Genomic DNA, 24,999 nt, shown 5'->3' with positions numbered 1-24,999 from the left:
TGTGGGTAAGACAACAGATGTGTGGACATTTCCTGTATGCACACAGATTGTGACGCGGTCCTACCATTAGATGCTGTGAAGTCTATGGCCACGGTGAAATTGAGTTGTGTCCTGGTGAGAGATCGAGCACATCAGTGTCAATCAAAGCAGAGATGTTAGGACTGTGCAAGCATCTCCAGATGGGAGCACATTTACAGATGTCCAGATTGAGAAACTCATCAACAGCTCTCTGCTGTCCCTTATAAATCACAAGGCAGTGGATTTGCACTATTATTCCCAAAATACAGTCTGTTACGGTGCTTTTACATTCAAGTGATGATAATCACAGTTTTGTGTTGATATGAAGTCTTTACATTTGGCTTTTTTCATGCTGAAGATTTTCTATGTGTTTCTCCGAGAGTTTTATTGACACTATATATCTGGGGTGTAATCGCAATACACTTTGGGGGTTACATGTAACACATTCAACCAGATTGCACTGATGTTCCAAATCTTGGTTCAAATGAGCAAATATTGCAATTTTTTTAACCTCTGACCTTATTTTTGTGATATTTAAAAGCTGAACAGTGACAGTAGTGAACAGCTGACGTGAGCATCGGGCCGTCTCTCAAACTCTCACGAGAAATACGCATTCAAGACAAAACGAGTGAACCTACTGAGGAATTGGGACCAGCCATGACCCCCAATATACACGCTTTGGCCTTGTGATGTCATAACATTAATTGTGAAAAGGAACTGTAACGTTAGGTTTTTCTTTGGAATTGATGTATAACTACAATTTTATATTGTATTCTGTACATGCTTTGGAAAAACAATGGTAGGCTTATTTGAGATTTGTGTTCATGCTTTGCAGGGAGCCGCTGATTTCAAACTATAGAAAATCAACTTCCAGATCAACATGCAGAGACTTGCCACTTAGATCACAGAGAAGACATTGTGTCTTCTGCTATCATAGTGTGTTATGACAGTAATATAGTGCTTCAGTTCCATTTGACAACAATGTAACATAATGTGTCATAAGTCCAAGTCAATGCACCACCTCCAGTCATTTCTATTTCCCAAAGTCAGAAAGGGCCATCTGACAGCAAGATAAAATGGTAAAAATATTCTAAATATACATCAAATACATCTTTTGCAAAAACTGTGAACTTATTTCTCATTAGCTTAGTGACCAAACTAAGCTAATGAGCTAACAAGTTTGTTAACTAATCGTTAGCATTCTTGTAATTTCAGATTTTTCGTTTTCAAAAATCCTCTATTGAAGAAAAATGGTGATATAATGGGGAACAAAATGCCATTGGCAGTAAACAGAACTGTTGAGCACTGAGAGTTATTGTGACTGACTAGAGCTAGCCAAGTTGATTAGTGTTGGAGAAATTTATCATACCGTTCTCTTAGTTAACTTGTATTGCTCAAAACCTGCAGAAATGCAGATGAGGCCAACCAGACTAATTTAAATGATCTCAAGTCAAAGGTATTTTAGCATTTCTTTCTTTCTGTAGTGTTATCCTTATGTCACCACTTAAAGGTATTTTAGTATTTCTGACTTGCAGTAGTGTCATCCTGATCTCACCGCCTAACCCTCTTCCCACCAAAAGGCTGGGGACATGGCCTTGGTGGGTGCATCAGCAGACAAAGGAGGACGACATCTGCAAAGGGGGGTGAAGGGAGAGGAGACGAGATAATGTGTATATATACTCTGTTGTGTCTATTCATTGTTGTTAGACCGCCGAACCATCCGTGGGGAAAGAGCTCTATCCATTCAGCTGAATTATTACAAACTGTCTGTTCATTAAATATGATTTAATACTTTAAGAAGTTCGTCATCTGGTTGTTTCTCACAGGGAGGTTAAAAATATTTTTTTCCACCACAATTAGCATGTTAGCTCACCAGCCACGGCAGTTCACCAACTAGCCCTGTAAGTAGTCACAAAGACACCACAGTGGTCTGGTGTGACCAGGCCTTAAAACAAACAGAAACTCCCATAGTCACTTAATGGCGACGCTGATGAAACCATAGACACTGAGCTCTTACCCTCCTCTGATGAAGTCGACGAACGTGCATTCTGACTCCACTTTGAAAGACAGCAGAGTCACCTTGGAGACAGAGACAGAGTGAAAGGGAATATAGAAAGAGAGATAGAGGACATGGAACAGAGATGGATCAAGACGAGAAATCATAGCAAACATCATCCGTTTACTGCTGTGACATGTGACAGCCGCTGATGAAACGCACTCCGGCAGCTCTTACCGTCCCCGAATTGACGTATTTCTTCTTCTTGCCTTTCTTTTTAGGATTCAAAACCTTGACCGCAAAACAGGAAACAAGAAATTTGTTTCTGTCGGAGCAGAAATGTGTACTTGGTTGGATGTCGCTAATATATTGTCCTCAGATGAGGGGCTGCAATTCATAACACAAGAAATTAATAAAATATAACATTGTGAAGGGAACTATTGATGTTGTCGTGAGTTCCAAAAACCCTGTTACATTTCTGATGTCCTTTACACATTCAGGAAAATAAAGTTTGGGATTCCGTATTAATCAAGTTGTTCAACGTATTCCTGGCTGTTCTTGCATTTTACCTCGTAGACATTGAACTGGCTTTGGCCTCTGGACAGTTCTCTGTAGCTGGTGGTGAACTCTCCAATAAAGTCATGACTGGAAAAGAAAAAATGACTGATTTAGACAGAAACAGACAGAGAAGAAGGAGGGGAATAGTTATAATACATCAGCAAAATGATTCCCTGTGTGCTTTAACAAAGAACAAACCCAATAGAGAGAAAAAAATCCAAATGTGTGGTATTTAATGCAAGCAAAACATAACATTAAAGGTGGCAGCAGAACAAGCTGAAAACGCCACACATCATGCTGTAAAGTTTGGCTAACATGTTAGCAAACAGTTGCCTATTGACACATTCAACTGACACAGGTTAATGAACAAACATTAATTATCTCCACCAGGGGGCCCGGGAGGAGATTATGTGTTTGGTTGTGTGTGAGTGAGTGAGTGAGTGAGTGAGTGAGTGCGTGTGTTGCATCTGTCTGTTTGTCCGCAGCAAATCTTGTATGCTACTGGACCCATCAGCCTAACAATTTTTGTGCTCATTTACGATGTATGCTCAAGGACCTCTCCCCTTCAGTTTGCAAACTTGTTCCTGTCCAGATTTGCTCGCTTGCTATAGACAGTAAGCCGCAATAGTAAGTAGAATTGGTCTGGTAGAATTCATGATCAATTATTCCATCAACTCTGTTTTGGTCTCCACCAACTCCTCAGGGAAATATCTGGCTCTTAAGTAGCTGAATGCTCCACTATGTTTACCAGCTGGTCTCCAACTGTGTCTGTCTGCTCTTTGGTGCTGGGCAGGTAGTAAACAGTGGTGTTATCGCTGCGATTTACCTGAAAATGGCTGCCTGCTGTTGTTGGGAGCGAGGTTAAGGAAAGCAGTAAGACTGGAGGTCCAGCTGGAGCAGCAGTTCCAGCACAGGTTATAAATAATATAAACCTATTTCACTCTCAAACCTCTTCCGGCCCAGGATGAAATTTTAAATCGAGTGTGACTCTCACGCTGAGCATCAACTTTAAAACACTTTTTTTTAGCCATGTGGGAGTCTGTGGCTACTTTCAGTTTAAAATCAATCTGAAACAGTACGGTGTGAGTCGTGACCAGCTTCTCCAAGAGAGAAGAAAGAGACTCTTTTATCCAGGAGAGGAATAGGACAGGAATTAAAATGTTTGACTATGTATACCCAACATCCCAAATATACAACACCAAGGGTAGAAGATGACTCTTACTAAGTAGAATTCTGGTCAAAGCCAAGTGTAACATTTTTATTTAAGAGGCCAATGATTCACACTGTGACACATTTAAATTTGTAGTACAATTACATGTGTTTTCATTAATTAGCCAGTTGTGTAACGGGTGTAGTAAGGACCCAGGAGCAGTACGACAAACACCAGGGATGATTTGAATCAAAGTTTTATTCTCTTCAGAACACGCAACAGGTTGAATCCTCACAGGAATACAGTGGCAGGCTCTCGTGGTCGGGGACAGAAGACTGAGTGAATTACCGGGGCAGAGACAAGGCAGGGTAGTCACAAACAGGCAGGGTCAGTATCTCGGGGTCGGGGACAGAAGGCTGAGTGAATTACCGGTGCAGAGACAAGGCAGAGTAGTCACAAACATGCAGGGTCGGTATCTCGGGGTCGGGGACAGAAGGCTGAGTGAATTACCGGGGCAGAGGCAAGGCAGGGTAGTCCAAGACAGGCAGGGTCGGTAACGGGAAATCAGTCCAAAGGGAAACGCTGGAAGGTCTTGCATGGAAGCGGAGAACGATCTGGCAGTGAATGTGTGTGAGACTGGGGTCTAAATAGTAGGTGCAGCAGAGAGAGCAGGTGAGAGTGATTGGGCTGATGAGGAGGGTGTGACTAACAGGTGCACTAAATGAGCTGATTAGGTGAGTAATAGAAAGAGTGACAGGAGAGAAGGGGCAGAGCTGTGACAGAACCCCCCCCCCCCCCACCCCCCTCAAGGGACGGCTCCAGAAGTCCCAAAAAACGAAACACAAAAATAAAAACATAAACGTCTCTCCAGGGAGGGCGGTGGGGCCCCGGAGGAGGGTTAGAACTACTCCGAGGCCTCAGAGTCAGAGTCCGCAGCCAGGTGGGTGGAGGGGGTCTGGCGGTAGGGTTCCTTTGCCCCAGAGGAAGGGCCCTCATAGCCCGCACCGGTAACCTGCTGGGTCTTTCTGGCAGGCGTCTTGGTCCTGGGTGGTTGTTCTGGGTGCTGCTGATGAAACCGGGCTATGGTTTGGGGGTCGGAGATGTTACGAGCCGGCACCCATTGCCTCTCTTCCGGACCATATCCTTCCCAGTCGACCAGGTACTGAAGACCTCGCCCCCAGTGGCGGGAGCGAAGCAGGCGATGAACCGTGTAGACAGGGCCTCCTTCAACGATGCGAGGGGGCAGAGGAGGAGGAGCAGCTGGCACCAATGGACTCTCTTGGACAGGTTTAACCTTTACATGGAATGTGGGGTGGATGCGCATGGCTTTGGGGAGCTTGAGCCTCACTGCCGCCGGGTTGATGATCCTCTCGATCTCGAAAGGCCCGATGAATCTAGGGCCCAATTTTCTGGACTCCACCGGCAAGGGTAGGTCCCGAGTCGACAACCACACCCTCTGACCCACCTGGTAGATGGGGGCTGGAGTGCGGTGTTGATTAGCTGCTGTTATTGCTGTTGGCCGACCGCGAAGGGCAGGAAACCTCCTTCTCCAACGCGGGGGAACAAAGGCGGCTGGAACCCATATGAGCACTGGAAGGGTGACAAGCCTGTGGCGGAGCTGGTCAGGGAGTTGTGCGCATATTCTACCAACATCAGCTGGCGGGACCAGGAGGCAGGATTCCGGGAGACCAAGCAGCGGAGGGCTGTTTCCATCTCCTGGTTCTTCCTCTCCGTCTGGCCGTTGGATTGGGGGTGAAACCCAGAGGACAGACTGACGGTGGCCCCCAGCAGAGCGCAGAATTCCCTCCAGAAGATGGAGGTGAACTGAGGACCTCGGTCGGAGACTACGTCGACTGGAATACCATGCAGGCAGAAGATGTGCTGGGATATCAGTTCTGCAGTCTCTTTAGCAGATGGGAGTTTGGGCAGAGAAATAAAATGGGCCATCTTGCTAAATCTGTTGACCGCAGTCAGGATGGCAGTGTGGCCCTCAGATGGTGGTAGCCCAGTGACAAAGTCCAGGGAGATGTGGGACCACGGACGATGAGGCACTGGAAGAGGCTGCAGGAGGCCGGCCGGAGACTGGTGAGAAGGCTTGTGTTGATGGCAGACTGTGCAGGCGTTGATGAATTCCTTGGTGTCCTCGTTGAGCGAGACCCACCAGAAGCGCTGCCGAAGAGCGTCCTGGGTCCTTTGGATACCCGGGTGGCAGGTGAGTTTAGAGGAGTGGGCCCACTGGAGGACGTTGGACCGAAGACCCTGAGGGACGAACAGACGTTTAGGAGGGCATGCGCTGGGACCGGCTTGACCCTTAGTCGTGGCCCTCACTGACTCCTCAATGTCCCAGGTGAGGACGGCTACTTGGCAGGAGGCAGGAAAGATGGACGAGGAGCCAGAGGTAGGTTCATCCTCCCCCTGGAACTGACGGGAAAGGGCATCAGGCTTGACATTGCGGGACCCGGGGCGATAGGAGAGCGTGAAGTGGAACCGTGTGAAGAATAACGACCACCGGGCCTGTCGGGAATTGAGTCTCTTGGCTGTGCGGATGTACTCCAGGTTCTTATGGTCGGTCCAAACCAGAAATGGGAGCTTGGTCCCCTCCAACCAATGCCGCCACTCTTCCAGGGCCAGCTTCACTGCTAGTAGTTCACGGTTACCAATGTCATAGTTTCTCTCGACGGGGGAAAGCCGACGCGAGAAAAAGGCGCAGGGATGGAGCTTTTGGTCAGTGGCTGAGCACTGGGACAGAACACCTCCAACCCCTATGTTGGAGGCATCCACCTCCACCACAAATTGTCTGTCCGGATCCGGGACTTGGAGGATGGGTGCTGAGGTGAACCTGGACTTCAGGTTCTGGAAGGCCTCTTCGGCTGCAGAGGTCCATAGGAAAGGGATCTTGGAGGAGGTGAGGGCAGTGAGTGGGGAAGCGACCGCGCTGTAATTCCTGATGAACCTCCGATAGAAATTGGTGAACCCCAGGAAACATTGAAGTTGCTTGTGGGAGTTAGGGACAGGCCAGGTAGTGAAGGCAGCAACCTTAGCTGGGTCCATCTGGATGCTGCCCTGGGAAATGATATATCCCAGGAATGAAACCGTGGGAACATGAAACTCGCACTTCTCCGCCTTCACAAACAGGGAGTTCTCCAGTAGGTGTTGAAGCACAGACTGGACGTGGTGCACATGTTCCTCTTGGTTCTTGGAGAAGATCAAGATGTCGTCGAGGTAGACGAATACGTGCTGGTCCAACATGTCTTGGAGCACGTCATTAACCAGTGCCTGGAAGATGGCAGGGGCATTGGTTAAGCCGAAGGGCATCACAAGGTATTCGTAATGTCCTTTAGGTGTATTGAATGCCGTCTTCCACTCATCCACTTCTCTGATCCGGACAAGGTGATAGGCGTTGCGGAGGTCGAGCTTGGAGAAGATGGTGGCTCCTTGAAGTAGCTCGAAGGCTGTCGCGATGAGTGGCAAGGGGTACCGGCTCTTAATCGTGATTTCATTTAAGCCCCGGTAGTCGATGCTGGGTCTGAGAGTCTTGTCTTTCTTCTCCACAAAGAAGAATCCAGCCCCTGCGGGAGAGGACGAGGGGCATATGAGACCGGAAACCAGGGAATCATTAATATAATTGTCCATTGCTTCTCTTTCAGGAGCCGACAGGGAATAAAGGCGTCCCTTAGGTGGGAACATACCAGGATGGAGGTCGATAGCACAATCATACGAACGGTGGGGAGGCAGAGACATGGCCCTGGACTTGTTGAAAACCTCCTTAAAGTCCAAGTATTCCGCGGGAACCCCTGTAAGTTCAGGCGTGGAATTGGTGAGCGCGGGACCTCGTGGAACAGCGGCTTGCTTCAGGTAGACTAGATGACAGGACAGGCTCCAACCCTGAAAAAACCCCGTAGTCCAGTTGATGTGAGGATTGTGTCGACGCAGCCAGGGGTATCCCAGAATGAGGGGAATGTGAGGGGTTTACAGGATGTGGAAGCTGATGGTCTCGTGGTGGTTGCCGGACAGCAGCATGTGGACCGGAACGGTTTGGTGCGTCACTGTCCCCAGAATATGACCGTCCAGGGCGCTGGATGGAACAGCCTGGGGAAGAGGTATCTGGACGATCCCCAACTGTGTCACGAGTATGCGTCTGCTCCAGCATCCAGGAAGGTGGAAATCGTATGGGAAGACCCGGTCAATAGTAGCTGGGCATGGAAAAGTGGTCGTTGACAGGCGGAGGGTCGGGAAACTGCTCGGCTCACCAGTACTTCCCTTCTTACTGGCAAGCCCGGGCTTTTAACGGGCAATTTGTGAACAAAATGACCTGCCTGGCCACCATACATGCAGAGAATCCCCCGTCGGCGCCGCTCACGTTCCTCTGTAGATAGTCCAGTTCGTCCCACTTGCATGGGTTCGCTCTCTTGACGAAGCGGCGGCGTCGGCGTGTACTCCGGAGCTGTGGCACGAGGAAGTTGCCCCTGACTTGACTGTTCCCGGCGCTTTGCCAGCCGCCTGACCTGGATGCGGCGATCCACTCTGGAGGTTGCCTCGATAAGTCCGTCCAGAGATGTGGGTAGCTCGAACGCGATGAGTTCATCCTTGACGTAATCCGCTAGACCGAGCAGATATGCGTCACAATGGCCGTCCATGTTCCATGAACTTAAGCCTGGGTCCGGAAATCAATGGCATAGTCTGTGACAGATCGGTGGCCCTGCTGGAGCCTCATTAGCCCTCCGGTGACGTCCGGTCCCGTGGACACCACTCCGAAAACCTTGCTGGTAGGAAGCACAGGCAGGAGTACGGCGATCCCATTCCGCCGTTCCCCACAGGCGAGCTCTCCCAGTCAGGTGGTTGATAGTAAACGCCACCCTGGCGTCTTCAGACACGAAGGTGCGGGGCTGCAATGCAAACAGGATGGAACAGTTTGTCAGGAATGCGTTGCAACCCTCAGGATCCCCAGCGTAAGGTTCGGGCTCCCCCACTCGGGGCTCCGAGACCGCTGTAGAAACAGCTGGAAACATTTCCGAGAGGACCGGAGCAGGTGACGGAGACGCCGCCGCGTTGGTCTGAGCTGTGGCTGCGTGAGTTGCCGTACCTGGTCAATCAAAGTGGTGAGAATCTGGTTCTGATTCGCCAGGTTGTGGCTAACCCCGGCGGTGTTGGTGACCACCATGGTCTCGGTTCGCTGCATCGCCTCGAGCCGGGCTGATGCTGTGGTGCCGTCTGCTGGATCCATGTTATGGCCAGATCGTACTGTAACGGGTGTAGTAAGGACCCAGGAGCAGTACGACAAATACCAGGGATGATTTGAATCAAAGTTTTATTCTCTTCAGAACACGCAACAGGTTGAATCTTCACAGGAATACAGCGGCAGGCTCTCGTGGTCGGGGACAGAAGGCTGAGTGAATTACCGGGGCAGAGACAAGGCAGGGTAGTCACAAACAGGCAGGGTCGGTATCTCGGGGTCGGGGACAGAAGGCTGAGTGAATTACCGGGGCAGAGGCAAGGCGGGGTAGTCCAAGACAGGCAGGGTCGGTAACAGGAAATCAGTCCAAAGGGAAACGCTGGAAGGTCTTGCATGAAAGCGGAGAACGATCTGGCAGTGAGTGTGTGTGAGACTGGGGTCTAAATAGTAGGTGCAGCAGAGAGAGCAGGTGAGAGTGATTGGGCTGATGAGGAGTAAGTGAGAGAAAGAGTGGCAGGAGAGAAGTGGCAGAGCTATGACAAGTTGCTTAGGTGTCGGTCCGGCTCCTCTCCAAAGGTGTCATTTATAAAACAGTGAGTAAGATCCACAGTTAATGTTTGCGTATGTAGGGATGAGGTAATGTCTGTTCGTCAATCATATTTTGATTAATACAACTTTACATACGTCTGGCAGTGCTCAATTTAGATCAGCCTCATTTCCTGCCCTCTAGACGTCCACATTCAACAATAGACTGTCAATGCAGAGCACCTCATAAATGATGATGCATTGAGAGCCTGCTGATCAAGGATTCTTCTCCGGTAAATCATGGTGATACCCAAAAGAAGGACCAATTAGTTTTTTCCTGACACAGAAGTGGAGGTGCTTGTGTGCGAGGTGATCCCTGAACACTCGTTCCCTCCTAATTCTTCCATTCACGTAGACCCAACAGTGCCAGTGCATCCATCTCGCAGCATTATGAGCGTCACTACAATATTTAGGCTTATCTGTTTACAGCAGTCAGACTGACTGCTTCCAAAATGATCGCAACAACCGGTGTATCTATCACCGGATATCATTTGAAAATAGTAGTTTGATAGGTGAACACAATTTAGTTATCTATTTAAGTTTATATATATATATATATATATATATATATATATACATATATAATATATATATATATACATATATAATATATATATATGTATATATATATATATATATAAACTTAAATAGATAACTAAATGTCTGCTATACTGCTATGTCAAGGGTTATCTATTAATCTAACAACATATAGATATATAATTAATCTGAATTTGAATTTGCATGTAATTCCACTACTTCCATAGTGTACGGCCACTGCACTTGATCTGTGCCAGAAGGGAAAGCCCGGCCCTTAAATCTCCTCCTCTTGGGAGGATCCTTAGGAGAAAGAAGGTTCAACACATGATTTTTCATCTGAACAGGAAAACAAATCCCCTCCAGCATCATCAGACTGGCAAATATCAACTCCCTGCATACGTAGACCGACCGGTAAATTGAGAGCTTCACCTTCCGGCTCAGCTCCCTCTTCACCAAGACGGTCCGGTGCAGCGCCTGCTTTACTGCTGCAGTCGCACCGATCCGCCTGTCAATCTCCCACTCCATCTTACCCTCACTCGTGAACAAGACCCCAAGATACTTGAACTCCTTCACTTGTGGTAGGCGCCATGGCCTCAGATTTGGAGGTGCTAACTGTAATCCCCGCCGCTTCACACTCGGCTGCAAATCGCCCCAGTGAGTGCTGGAGGTCACGATCCGAGGAGGCCAACAGGACCACATCATCTGCAAACAGCAGAGAGGCGATCCCGAGACCCCTGAACCTGACCCCCCCCCTCTGCTGAGAACAGCCTGGGGTAGGCCCTGCTTTCCCTTCCTGAGCCGTCGGATGGTTTCCCAGAACCTCCTTGTGGCCAACCGAAAGTCCTTCGGTTGGCCTCCCCAAACTCCTCCCATGCCCGAGTTTTAGCATCCGCGACCACTGCAGCTGCAGCTTTTCTGGCCTGCCAGTACCTCTCAGCTGCTTCAGGAGACCCCAGAGCCAACCAGGCTTGAAATGCCTCCTTCTTCAGCTTGACGGCTTCCCTCACCTCCGGTGTCCACCACATGGGTTCTCGGGTTGCCGCCATGACAGGCACCGATGACCTTCCGACTACAACTCCTAGCGGCCGCGTCCACAATAGAGGCTTTGAACATGGTCCACTCAGATTCCATGTCCCCAACCTCCCTCGGGATGTGTGAGAAGTTCTTCTGGAGGTGGAAGTTAAAGACCTCCCAGACAGGGTCCTCCACCAGACATTCCCAGTTCACCTTCACTACACGTTCAGGCTTGCCAGGTCTTTCCAGCCGGTTCCCCCGCCATCTGAACCAACTCACCACTAGGTGGTGATCAGTTGACAGCTCTGCTCCTCTCTACACCCGAGTGTCCAAGACATACGGCCACAGATCAGATGATACAATTACAAAATCGATCATAGATCTCCGGCCTAAGGTGTTCAGGTACACTTATGAGCCACCTTACGTTCGAACATGGTGTTCGTTATGGCCAAACCGTGGCTAGCACAGAAGTCCAATAACGAGACACCACTCGGGTTCAGATCGGGCAAGCCGTTCCTCCCAATCACCCCCCGCCAGGTTTCTTCGTCATTGCCCACGTGAGCGTTGAAGTCCTCCAGTAGAACTATGGAGTCGGCAGGCAGCGCCCTTTCCAGGATCCCTCCCACCGACCCCTACCACCGACTCCAAGAAGGCCGGATACTCCGAACTGCTGCTTGGTGCATAAACACGTAGATCTGTGTTTATGCACCAAATCATCTAGACAGTCAGAGCCTTGCTCCCCGCAACCTGTAGGCGCATGGAGGCAACCCTCTCGTTCTCCGGGGCACTCAGCTGGGGACTCGTGAGTATCCCCACTCCCGCCCGGCGCCTCTCACCCTGGGCAACTCCAGAAAAGGACAAAGTCCAGCCCCTCTCCAGGAGCTTGGCTCCAGCGCCAGTGCTGTGTGTGGAGGTGAGTCCAACTATATCTAGCTGGTATCGCTCCACCTCCTGCACCAGCTCCAGCTCTTTCCCTGCGAGCGAGGTGACGTCCCTAGAGCTAGTCTATGCTGCCGGCGATCGGCTCACCCAGACCCCCAGCCTGGCCAGCCGCCTGGTCTGCATTGCACCCGACCCCAATGCTTGTCCCTGCGGGTGGTGAGTCCACAGGGTTAAGGTGGCGATTCACGGAGGAGGGACACGATCATGTCCCTATTTTAAAGTTAGGGGCTGAAATCTCTGATAATGGCTTGTCGTCAATATAAAAGTTCCTTGCTATGAGACACTGGAAGACAGACAAAACAGAATTATCCATGAAATCCTCAAGAACAGCAGCAGAGTTACTGAATTACTGCCTGATGACTGAGTCAGACTTTGCTGGAACAAAGCGAGACTAATATTTACTTTTACTTTCCTCATGTCTTTCACTTAGGGATTTGGAAATCTGGGACTGGGGATTTATAATAAATGTTTTTAGAGAGCAGCAACAAAAGGCCAGAGAGCCTGAAAAAGCACACAAGGTTTCCTGTGAGCCCCTGCAGTAACACACAGTCAGTGAGAGAGAGAAGCTGTGTCAGTGCTGCGGTTAGTGCTCATTAACCACGACCACTTCACCTGCTGGTTGTTCTTGATTTATTACTCAGCGTGTGCCAGGCGGGTGGAGCCCTTCTTCAGTTCTAGTCCGTAATAATCGGACTAGAACTGCACGCTCGGGTCCGACAGAACAAGGTGTGACATTTGAGGTATCCAATCTTGAGCTGAAAATGAATAAAGGAAAAAAAAAAAGGGGGGGGGATTAAGAGCGTGAGAACTCACCTCCCGTCTCTGTCCCAGTCGTATACGTCCACCTTGACCGTCCTGGAGGGAGGTGAGATGAGGGAGTGGAGGTGAGATGGACAGATGTGAGAATCACGGAGAGGAGGAAGAGTGTGAGGGTGAGAAAGAGAAAGAGAAACGTCAGAGATACAGAGGAGAGGGATCAACAGTTTATGTAAAGTGAAGGAAGTAAATCTTTTTTTGGCTCTCATATCAAAGGAAGTTTCACCTCTTAGTAAAAATAAAAGAGATTCACATTATATGATACAGATAAACAATGTCTGATGTCATAAAGGAGGCTTTTAAAGGAATATACCTATACTTATGGTACTGTTCCGTAAATGCAACACTTCCATAACCCTGAGTGGACATGTTCTTTGTCATTGTGGGCCAATATCATAACGGAATATTCAAAGTACAGTGGTCCACACAGAAGAATACACATTGCATCTTGATTCCATTTTGTCCAGAGATCAAGCAGTACAACCAGTTTGCTGTATAATAATCAAGGTCCTAACAACACAAGGTCCTAACAACACAGGGCTAAATTATGTAATAATGTCAACATTTTAAACTGTCAAATTCAAATTATCACTAATTATGTGACACATATGAGCCTGGGCAGTTAACCTCGGCTAACCAGCCTCAGTAATAACATATCATTAGCCCTTTGAAACCTGATATCACTTACATCACTTAAAACTTACATTACATTACATTACAGTCATTTAGCAGACGCTTTTATCCAAAGCGACTTACAATAAGTGCATTCAACATTGGTAATCAAAAGGACTACTAGTCACCAGAAGTCATAAGTACATTTCCTTTTCCAAACAAGCATCTAAGAGCATGAAGCAGAGCATAACTCAAAGCCAAAGTACAGTGCAGAAACAAGAAAAACAGTTAGTGCTATAAGTATTACGAATACAATAAGTGCAACAAGCTAGTATGAATACAATAAGAGCTAAGTGGAAGACTCAGGGTAGCACTTCCTGAAGAGGTGGGTTTTCAGCCTGCGCCGAAAGATGGGCAGCGACTCTGCTGTCCTGACGTCAGTGGGAAGTTCATTCCACCACTGTGGGGCCAGGACAGAAAACAGCCGTGACCGGGTCGATCGGCCGCCAGGACCTCTGAGCGACAGGGCAACCAATCGCCCCGAGGCAGCAGAGCGAAGTGGTCGGGCGGGGGTGTAAGGCTTGACCATGGCCTGGAAATACGAAGGAGCTGTTCCTTTCACTGCCCTGTAGGCTAGCACCAGAGTCTTAAACTGGATGCGAGCTCTTACAGGTAGCCAGTGTAGAGAACGGAGAAAGGAAGTTGTATGGGAGAACTTGGGGCGATTGAACACCAGGCGAGCTGCGGCTTTCTGGACAAGCTCCAGAGGTCTGATGGCCGACGGCGGGGCTCCGGCGAGTAGAGAGTTGCAGTAGTCCAGGCGGGAGATGACAAGAGCCTGGATGAGAACCTGCGCCGTCTCGTCAGTGAGGAAGGGACGAATCCTCCTGATGTTGTAGAGCAGGAATCTGCAGGAGCGTGTAACGGATGAAATGTTTGCCGACAATGACAGTTGGTCATCCAGGGTCACACCCAGGTTCCTCGCAGTCCGAGTTGGCGTCACCACGGTATCATCAATGGTGATGGAGAAGTCATGCGAGCGAATAACAGAACCCAGAGATGTTGTGTAGAGCGAGAAGAGAAGGGGGCCCAGGACTGAACCTTGCGGAACCCCCGTAGTCAGCATGCGTGGTTCTGACATGGCCCCCCTCCAGGTCACCTGGTAGGATCGACCTTGTCAGGTAGGATGCAAACAGGGAGAGTGCAGAGCCTGAGACGCCCATCCCCTCGAGGGTGGAGAGGAGGATTTGATGGTTCACAGTGTCAAACGCCGCAGACAAGTCCAGGAGAATCAAGACAGAGGAGAGAGAGTTAGCTCTTGCAGCGTGAAGTGACTCTGTCACCGCAAGGAGGGCTGTCTCTGTCGAGTGACCCACTTTGAACCCGGACTGGTGGGGGTCCAAAAGGCTGTTTTGGTGGAGATAGAAAGACAGTTGGTTAAAGACAGTACGTTCAAGTGTTTTGGATAGAAAGGGTAGAAGAGAAACCGGTCTGAAGTTCTTGACATTAGAGGGGTCAAGTGATGGTTTCTTCAGAAGGGGGGTGACTCTGGCAGTCTTGAAGGCCGTGGGAAAGCATCCTGAAACAAGAGACGTGTTGATGAGGTGGGTGAGGAAAGGAAGGAGTTCAGTCGCAATAGACTGAAGAAGAGGGGAAGAGATCGGGTCAAGAGAGCACGTGGTGGGGCGGTTAGACGTAACAAGGTTGAGGACCTCGTTAGGAGAGAGAGGAGCCAGATAGGGTAAGATGGGGCGTGGAGATGGGAGGGAGAGCTGTGGGGGCAGGATTGGACAGGGAGAGAGGGGCTGAGAGAAGGAGGATCTGATATCGTTGACCTTCTTGTCAAAGAAGTTGGCGAAATCATCAGGGAGAAGGGAGGAAGTAGGAGGAGGGGGTGGGGGTTGGAGAAGTGAAGTGAAAGTTTCAAAGAGTTTTTTAGGATTGGAAGCAGAGGTTAGGATTTTAGAGCGGAAGAACGCAGCTTTAGCAGTAGATAGAGAGGAGGAAAAAGTGGAAAGAAGAGCTTGGAAGTTAAGAAGGTCCTCCAGGAGTTTGCATTTTCTCCATTTACGCTCAGCCTCTCTTAGGCTCCGTCTATCAGTACGCACTGAGTCCGACAGCCACGGGGCAGGTGGAGTTGGGCGTGCAGGCCTGGAGGTGAAGGGACAGAGTTTGTCCAAAGAAGAAGTAAGGGTGGAGAGGAGAAGATCAGTAGCAGTGTCAGGGGATAGGAGAGAGAAGGATTCAGGGTCAGGGAGAGCAGAGGTAAAAGAAGAGGAAAGATCAGCAGGGGAGAGGGAGCGGAGATGACTCCGGGTAGAAACCATGTGGGTAGGTGGATGAAGTGATGGGGCAGAGGATAGGGAGAGGGAGTAGGACATGAAATAGTGGTCAGAGAGCTGGAGGGGAGTGACAGAGAGGTTAGCAGTAGAACAGTGCCTTGTGAAGATAAGATCCAGCTGGTTGCCGGTCTTGTGGGTAGGAGGAGAAGAAGAGTGGTAAAGGTCAAAGGAGGAGAGGAAGGAAAGAAGAGGTTCAAGCTTATTGGTCTGGATGTTGAAGTCACCGAGCAGGATGAGCGCCGAGCCATCATCATGGAAGTGCGAGACTAATGTGTCGAGCTCCTCCAGGAACTCACCAAGAGGCCCTGGTGGGCGATACACAACAGCAATGGTGAGCTTGACTGGATAAGTGACAGTAACAGCATGAAATTCGAAAGAGGACAGGGAGAACTGAGGAACAGAGACAAGAGAGTATTTCCATTTTGGGGAAATTAGCAGGCCAGTACCACCACCCCGCCTCGCAGCTCTGGGAGTGTGATAGAAAGAGTACACATCTGACAGAGCTGCGGGTGTGGTGGTGTTTTCTGGTGTGATCCAGGTCTCAGTTAGAGCAGGGTGAGATGAACTCAGCTTTCGGCACTGCCGACTGGCAGTTCCAGAGCCCCCCCGCCACCACTTGCTCGCCACGAGCTGAGAGAGTAGGATAGATGAGGTTAGTGGGGTCACGGCTCCTGAAAGCTGCCCAATGTCTACGTGACCGCCGGGCAGAGGAATGGACAGAAATAGGATGCAAACACATGGTAGTACACGCTCGAGAAGTCTTAGCTTGACGAAGTCGGCCTGTTGCCTTTGTTTGCCCTAGCCTTCGTCTGCCAGACGCTTGAAAGCTGACGCTTCCAGCAGTGGTTAAGTACAGCTATCTACTGATTGCTCATTGTCTGCCAGGAATGGAAGCTCCGCCTTTGCAATCAGTAAACAAGGCTTGATTAAACAAGCAGTTTCAAACAAGCAGAAACTCAGAGAGCACTTCACAACTGACGCCACTGAGACAGGCCTAAGTACAGCTATCGAGACAGTTTAAAGCAAGTTAGTTTAAAGCAGGCCTAAGTACAGCTATCAAGACATTTTAGTTTAAAGCAAGAACAAGATACTTATCAAATGCAGGTGAGTTTAGAAGTTCAGCTGGTCCACCAGGACAGATGTCACAATACCACACATTTAGTAGTTGATAACAATACCTCTGAAATTCCACGATTCTGGATATCAAATTCGATACCACCTAACTGAAGAGAAGTGCGAACAGTGAAGATCGATATGCTTGGTTTAAATGAATAATTAACAATGTAAATGTAAACTATATGCAAAGCTCCTGGCTAGCTTATATCCAGCCATGTTCTCCTGAAGGAGAATATGTTTGTTTGTTTGTTTACATTCATGAATGGCTGAGAGGTTTGTATTTACAAGTATATTGTTTGCATCTTGTAATAAATATTGACATCTTCTTTATCACTTTGTGTTTTGTCTATTTGCCTTTTCTGTTGAGAAGATAACTGAGATTTTTGTGGGTTTTGAGGCACTGATGGCCTTTCAATGTCATTTATACAGTTGAGGTCAAAAGTTTACATACACTTGTAAAGAACATAATGTCATGGCTCTCTTGAGTTTCCAGTTATTTCTACAACTCTGATTTTTCTCTGATAGAGTGATTGGAACAGATACTTCTTTGTCACAAAAAACATTCATGAAGTTTGGTTCTTTCATGACTTTATTATGGGTTAACAGAAAAAGTGACAAAATCTGCTGGGTCAAAAATATACATACAGCAACATGAATTAGCAATTTTGGTGACTTAGAAAGTTGTGTCAATGAAATGAGCTTCATAGCATGGCCTCTTAACTTCTTGTGAGTGATTATGAGTGACTACAGCTGGTGACTTCTCTGAGGCCATTTAAATAGGGCTCATTGGATACAAACGCCCACAAACGCTACAATGGGAAAGTCAAAGGAGCTCAGCATGGATCTGAAAAAGCGAATCATTGACTTGAACAAGTCAGGAAAGTCACTTGGAGCCATTTCAAAGCAGCTACAGGTCCCAAGAGCAACAGTGCAAACAATTGTTTGCAAGTATAAAGTGCATGGCACTGTTTTGTCACTGCCACGATCAGGAAGAAAACGCAAGCTATCACCTGCTGCTGAGAGAAAATTGGTCAGGAGGGTGAAGAGTCAACCGAGAACCACCAAAAAGCAGATCTGCCAAGAATTAGAAGCTGCTGGAACACAGGTGTCAGTGTCCACAGTCAAGCGTGTTTTGCATCTCCATGGACTGAGAGGCTGCCATGCAAGAAGGAAGCCCTTGCTCCAAAAGTGGCACCTTAAGGCTCGACTGAAGTTTGCTGCTGATCACGTGGACAAAGATAAGACCTTCTGGAGGAAAGTTCTGTGGTCAGACGAAACAAAAATCGAGCTGTTTGGCCACAATGCCCAGCAATATGTTTGGAGGAGAAAAGGTGAGGCCTTTAACCCCAAGAACACCATGCCTACCGTCAAGCACGGTGGTGGTAGTATTATGCTGTGGGGCTGTTTTGCTGCCAATGGAACTGGTGCTTTACAGAGAGTAAATGGGATAATGAAGAAGGAGGATTACCTTAAAATTCTTCAAGATAACCTAAAATCATCAGCCCAAAGGTTGGGTCTTGGGCGCAGTTGGGTGTTCCAACAGGACAATGACCCCAAACACACATCAAAAGTGGTAATGGAATGGCTAAATCAGGCTAGAATTAGGGTTTTAGAATGGCCTTCCCAAAGTCCTGACTTAAATCCCATTGAGAACATGTGGACAATGCTGAAGAAACAAGTCCATGTCAGAAAGCCATCAAATTTAACTGAACTGCACCAATTCTGTCAAGAGGAGTGGTCAAAGATTCAACGAGAAGCTTGCCAGAAGCTTGTGGATGGCTACCAAAAGCGCCTAATTGAAGTGAAAATGGCCAAGGGACATGTAACCAAATATTAGCACTGCTGTATGTATATTTTTGACCCAGCAGATTTGATCACTTTTTCTGTTAACCCATAATAAAGTCATGAAAGAACCAAACTTCATGAATGTTTTTTGTGACAAAGAAGTATCTGTTCCAATCACTCTATCAGAGAAAAATCAGAGTTGTAGAAATAACGGGGAAACTCAAGAGAGCCATGACATTATGTTCTTTACAAGTGTATGTAAACTTTTGACCACAACTGTAAATGTTTTGTAAGGCATAGATAGTCCTCTCACTTTAGATGAGGTCACACAAAATACTTAATAAATGACTAGTAACTACCTGAATTAATCATGAATTGCACTATTAATACGCATTTATAAAGCATATATTAACATAGTCCCTAACCATTAGTGCATATCTAAATCATTATATATATATAAAAATGCATGAATAATGTACATCTAAATAAGTTCTTAATCATTTACTAACACTTAATACAGGATGTTATTAATCATCTACAACTCCTTAATAATTGGTTTGTAATATATGTAATATTTCATTTACAAATGGGGAATCCATCATTTATAAAGTATGAAAACATGATTATGAAACACATAGTAGACGAGCTTATTAATTAAGAATAAAACATTTCTAACTGTTGTTATGAATTGTATACTAATGAGTGTTAATGTAGGAACAATGTTTTATAAATGATGAATTAAGTACGTGTTTACTCATACTAATGCTTCATAGCGTGTAGTTATTATAAAGTGTTACCACTACATTTTACAAGATTACATTTGACCACATCATGCTAACATTATAATTAAGTCACTTTTACTGAATATAGCTTGAACGTAATGTAATTAAATGAAACCTTCGTTAGCATTAGGTGTTAGCTCCTTTGGGACTTTCCGTTTGCTGCCTACCGACTGCTAACAGCAAAAGCTGATTTCAACACAGATTTGTTGTTCAAACTATGGCATTTTCTATTGTCCCCGGGACGACGGATCGCTGTTGGTCTCGATGCCCTGAACCCCCAAAACCCACATTACTGTAGAAAAATGAGCACAGTTTTAAGAATTTTGGCATTGACATTTTTATTATTGTCAACAAATTCTATGAAAAAATCAACAATGTGTGAGCCCATATCCCAATACGCTCTGACTTCACCTACTCTGTCTTTGGCACTTAGCCTCTAGTGCATGTGTTCCTACTGAACATGTAAATCTTTAAAGACGGCTCACAAATATAGTATCATTTTAAAGGAAAAGAAGAATTTCCTAAAAGAGATGGTCACTGTAGTATTTAGCAAATGTTGATAACATGAGGAAATTGTACATTTAGTGGGGACTATTTTCAGGGGTGGGTTAATCAACATTTGGTGCTGTAGTGAGTATTTGGGGCAGCAGGACGGTGTGTGTGGGATTGAGTCAAAATAAACTACAGTGTGTGTGTTCATGGTGATGAAGGAACATGTCACCCAGTGCAACAGTTTGGCACTCATTGATGTGTTTTAATGGAGCTCTATGGCACAGAGGAAGTCTTGATACACACACAATACTTGGTAGTGGATACATTCATAGCTGTTTTTCCATGGTATTTCTACCACGAGTAAAAAAATAGCTATGACTATCGCCAGGCCCAGGCAGTGTGATGGTCATTGAGGTTGGAAAGGATAATGTTTGACGAGCCCCTATTTTCACATTACTCTTGTAGTGTCTGTTGTTTAAAATTTGCTATTGCCCTACAATGTCCGATTTAATTACAATAAATCCAATCAATGAAATGAAGATAATAGGCCAGTTTTGAAGAAGAAGAAAAAAAAAGATGCGTGTGTGTGTGTGTGTGTGTGTGTGTGTGTGTGTGTGTGTGTGTGTTTGATTGTATGTAATGGTTTACGGCCAGCGTAAAACAAGCGGCAACCTCTGGTTCTGAAAAGTGAAGCCAAGGAAGTGTCTTAAACTTGCATTCTCTCTAATGTCCATCAGGGGGCGACTCCTCTGATTGTATAGAAGTCTATGAGAAAATGACTCTACTTCTCTCTTGATTTATTACCTCAGTAAACATTGTAAACATGAGTTTATGGTCTCAATCTCTAGTTTCAAGTCTTCTTCAATACAGCATGATGTTCATTTAATAAATTATGGTCCATTTAGAGTCAAACAGACCATAAAGTAGGTTATGGTTTTGGGCGGGCTTACTGTGATTGACTGGTCGCTACCACTACCAGAGCTACATAGAGTGTTTTTACATCACTCCTCCACAGTTTAAATATGGTCACTTCAAATCACTGGTTGCAAAAAGTCAAGATGGCGACGGCCAAAATGCCAAACTCAAGGCTTCAAAACGGCTATCCACAAACCAATGGGTGACGTCACGACGACTACATCAACTTCTAACATAGTCTGTTGTGTAAATAAATAACTTGTGAGATTGCCGCTGCATTGCCTCCATGTTGGTCTCAATAACACCAGCACTGGCCTGAGACTGAGAGCATGGCCGACTGCTGGCATTATTCTGACCAGCACAGGGTCCAACCTCATCTTCACATCGTTTAATTTGGCTTTACTTTTGTCAAAAGAAAAACAACATCTAAAGAAGTCAGTATTTCCAGTCGCAGTTTAAATAAAGGGAAATTCACAGTCGCCTAGCTAATGAGCTCGGTAACACTTTATAATAACTACACACTATGAAGCATTAGTTAGGTATGAGTAAACACTTAATTCATCATTTATAAAGCTTTGTTCCTACATTAACACTCATTAGTATGCAATTCATAACAACAGTTATATATTTTTCATTCTTGATTAATAAGCTTGTCTATTTTGTGTTTGGTGATTATGTTTTCATACTTTATAAATGATGGATTCCCCATTTGTAAATGAAGTATAACATATATTACAAACCAATTAAAGAGTTGTGGATGATTCATAACTTACTTAGATGTACATTATTCATGCATTTATATATATAATGATTTAGATATGCACTAATGGTTAGGGACTATGTTAATATATGCTTTATAAATGCGTATTAATAGTGTAATTCATGATTAATTCAGGTAGTTACTTGTCATTTATTAAGTATTTTATGTGACCTCATCTAAAGTGTGGACTATCTATGCCTTACAATGCATTTATAAATGAAATTGAAAGGCCATCACTGCCTCAAACCCCACAAAAGTCTGTTATCTTATCAATAAGGAAGAAGGTATCGCCTGCACACTTACTAATTGCCACATGATCTTCCATGTTCATGTTGATCTCTGTTCATTCTGACCTGACGATGATCCAAGTAGGATCAAAGTAAAAAAAGAAGAGTCTCAAAAAAAGGCCGGGGGCGTGGTCACTACAAACAAATAATTTATAAAAAATATACAAAAAAAAGTTTCACAAAATGGTCTCACTACGTGAAATGGCTATGTGGACAAGAATCATCACATATGAATACAACTGGGCTCATTGAAGGGTCTCAGCTTTCCAAGCAAACCCACTTCATGCAATTCCAAGACTGTTTAGGGACCCCAATATGCAGAAATGTTAAAATATACCATTTTAGAAAAGGCTAAAATAACATATTTATATTGCACACAAAAAACTGCAAGGCTTTTGCCCCAAACTGCTTGTGATTATCATAAAGTGGGCGTGTCTGTAAGGGGGGAGACTAGTGTGTGCTTAAGAACCCATTTTCATTCATATATGTTGAAGTGAGACATCATGGGACCCCATCAAAAGTTGCCACGCCAGTTGTCCCTCAACAAAATTTAGCCTGACTTCGTAGCATTATTTACCCTCCTTCCTGACAGACTGACGTGACATGGTTGGTAGCAGTGGATTCATCAGGTCTGCTAGTTCCATATGAAACTCATATCTTCCCTGAGTCTGCTACAGCCTCTAAAAAACAGTAATGTTGTCCAGGATCAGAGGTTTACGTTTTTAGAATGGCTCTCAACCATAAGCATCTATGCAAATGTCTGATGTAAATCTACATTTTTCATACTGTATATTTTAGTTCCTCCTTTTTTGGACGTCATGTGTATCCAGTGTAGCTTCTCCAGGTCACATTTACTGATATAAGGTCATTAGATTTATAGTGCATTCAGGATGAATTTAAACTGCTCATTTATCACCTGCCAGCAGATAAAACAAAAATCTCCATAGAGGTGAAGTGGATCACAATAACATTAACCTCTGACCCCCGTGCTGTCGCCTCACCTGTCATAGTCTCCATTACAGAGTGCCCGAACAGGAATGGTGAACGGCTGCCAAACAGGGTTCAGATTGTTCTTGATCACATCAGTCTTGTGGCAGATGGTGAACCTGGAAACACAAAGAGACGGCTCAACATTTGAACTTTTTGTTGAAAAAATACATGTTGGTGGGAGCTAGGATTGACAGGAAGTCTGTCAAAAAGGTTTTGTTACAGCAGTTTCATCTCCATCTCCTGTAGTATGTATTAAGTAAATATGTTTGACAAGGATGCATGTATATGTATAATACTTTTTGCTCCCTGGAGCTAGCTCACTCTGACACACACAGCCTCTTGAAATGCATTACAGCATGAGACAGAACAGTCTCACAGACGGTTTGGATTCTGAGCTGCATGTTTGAAATATTGAAGGATACAGTAAGTACAGATTACAACTTTCTGTCTCGGTGTCAAGAAAATCTATTAACCCTTCTTATCCGATGGATAAGAAGCCTTCAAACTCCTCATGGGACTGGATCCAACAGAGAAATCTGCTGGCAGGTTTTCAGTCCCTGTCACTAACAAGGGAAGTTTGGCGACAGATGAGCGGGACACTCGCCTCCACCAAAAGACAAACAGATTGACTGTACACCACAAGCACCTTCCGGAAACATACACTTACGTCCCATCCTCATTGCTCCGGTAGAAGACGAGGAAAGGGTCGGACTTGCCGAAGAAATCCTTTTTGTCCAGCTTGTTGGCACAGAGCTGCATGGTGGCTATGTCCTGGAGGACAACAACAGTTTATCATTTACACCGTTTACTCATTAGGTCACTGCACACAGTAGGTATAGCTACTATGGCCAAAACCAGATTGTATTAGTTTACGGTGGACTTAACTTAATTAACTTAATGAGGTAAAAAAAAAAGTGCAATATTCAGAGCATTAATATAGCAGCAAAAAACTATTGTGTATATAAAGATATAATAGAGTAATGTCTACCTGAGCAGAGGATGAAGTGATTCTCCCTCTGTGTGTGTTGTAATCAGAGTTTCTCTGTGCTTTGTTTACATAGCCGGGCCTGGGGCGCATGCTTGTAGTGAATGTCATTCATAAGGGAGGCCCCACGATACATTATCACGATACGTTGTCACGATGCGTTATCACGATACGTTATCACAATACGTTATCACAATACTTAAGTCACATTACGAGCTCATTGCGATTCTTAACATTTTGCGATATGGTAAGTACTGCAATTTATTAGCTTTTTTCAACACCAAAATGCCATTAAAGCCAATGCGGAAATTTGTATTATTTCTACCTTGTGATTGACAGGTCTCTATGGCGTTGTCCAGTCTGGTAGTTGTCTGTGTTTCCGTCTTCGAACTTGAACCCTTTCAGTGTGTTTTAAATTAAGCCCTAAGCCTATTTGTAGGTGTATTTTAATAGTTTTGGTATTTTAGAAAGCTAATACTTGTGAGATTTGTTCAGATTTGTAAATATCAGTATATATGTTACTGGTTAAGAGTACATTAAGATGGAACACAGCACAAATTTAAATCTTTTATCTCCGCCTATCAAATAATCCAATTTTGATAAGATTTTTTTTTTAATGTTGTAGTTGTAAGCTCAAACCTCTCCCAGATCATAGCCCAATAGGTTTAGAGTCTCTCTGCTCAATTTTTTCTTTGATAAAGTGAAGCATTCAAGAGCTAGAGAGGTTAAAGTACAGAGATTTCAGCCGAGGTCAACCAAAATGTCATTTTGTTCCAGCTGTTCCATTGTAATTTTATATAGTATACAATTATATATTTCATTTCTTTTATGACTAATAGTGTTCAATCTATCCATATGCAGCAGTTTGGCATCATTTAGAGAGCCTGGATCCTCTCTGAGCCTGTTTATGTCTGTCATCCATGGGATTTTCTCATCTGTCTCCTAGCTCAGCCTATGGTTGGTCGATTTCAGTCAATGGACCCTCCTTAGAAGCGTCTGAGTCCACAGAATTCAAAAGACGCATCGATTTTGATTGACAAAAGCGTTAGCCAGTAAGGATTAAAACCGTGGCGCGTCGCCTGAAACGTGTGTAAAGATTGCTGAAAATAAAATCCCTTCCCCCACGGCGCCTAGTTAGACAGAC

At 45.7% G+C, this 24,999-nt stretch overlaps 1 protein-coding gene across 1 annotated transcript in view; it reads right to left on the bottom strand.

Moving 5' to 3' along the window:
- The window catches only part of LOC137874052 (copine-9-like), a 237,599-nt gene that overhangs the window by 95,205 nt on the left and 117,395 nt on the right, over positions 1–24,999 (bottom strand). Inside the window, exons 8-14 of the mRNA XM_068712676.1 lie at positions 23,538–23,641; positions 22,882–22,986; positions 12,787–12,828; positions 2,584–2,659; positions 2,252–2,305; positions 2,036–2,097; positions 65–111 (exon numbers count right to left, since the gene is read on the bottom strand). Of these exons, the coding sequence (XP_068568777.1) occupies positions 65–111; positions 2,036–2,097; positions 2,252–2,305; positions 2,584–2,659; positions 12,787–12,828; positions 22,882–22,986; positions 23,538–23,641 (490 nt within the window). The remainder of the gene's footprint in view (positions 1–64; positions 112–2,035; positions 2,098–2,251; positions 2,306–2,583; positions 2,660–12,786; positions 12,829–22,881; positions 22,987–23,537; positions 23,642–24,999) is intronic.

The sequence above is a fragment of the Cebidichthys violaceus genome, unplaced genomic scaffold, assembly GCF_023349555.1.
Source record: "Cebidichthys violaceus isolate CVI_PGR_0920_01 unplaced genomic scaffold, fCebVio1.0.p SCAF_17, whole genome shotgun sequence".
In the NCBI taxonomy this organism is placed as follows: Eukaryota; Metazoa; Chordata; class Actinopteri; order Perciformes; family Stichaeidae; genus Cebidichthys; species Cebidichthys violaceus.
Note: the sequence above shows the minus strand (reverse complement) of the source record. Positions and strands in the feature narration are given on the sequence as shown.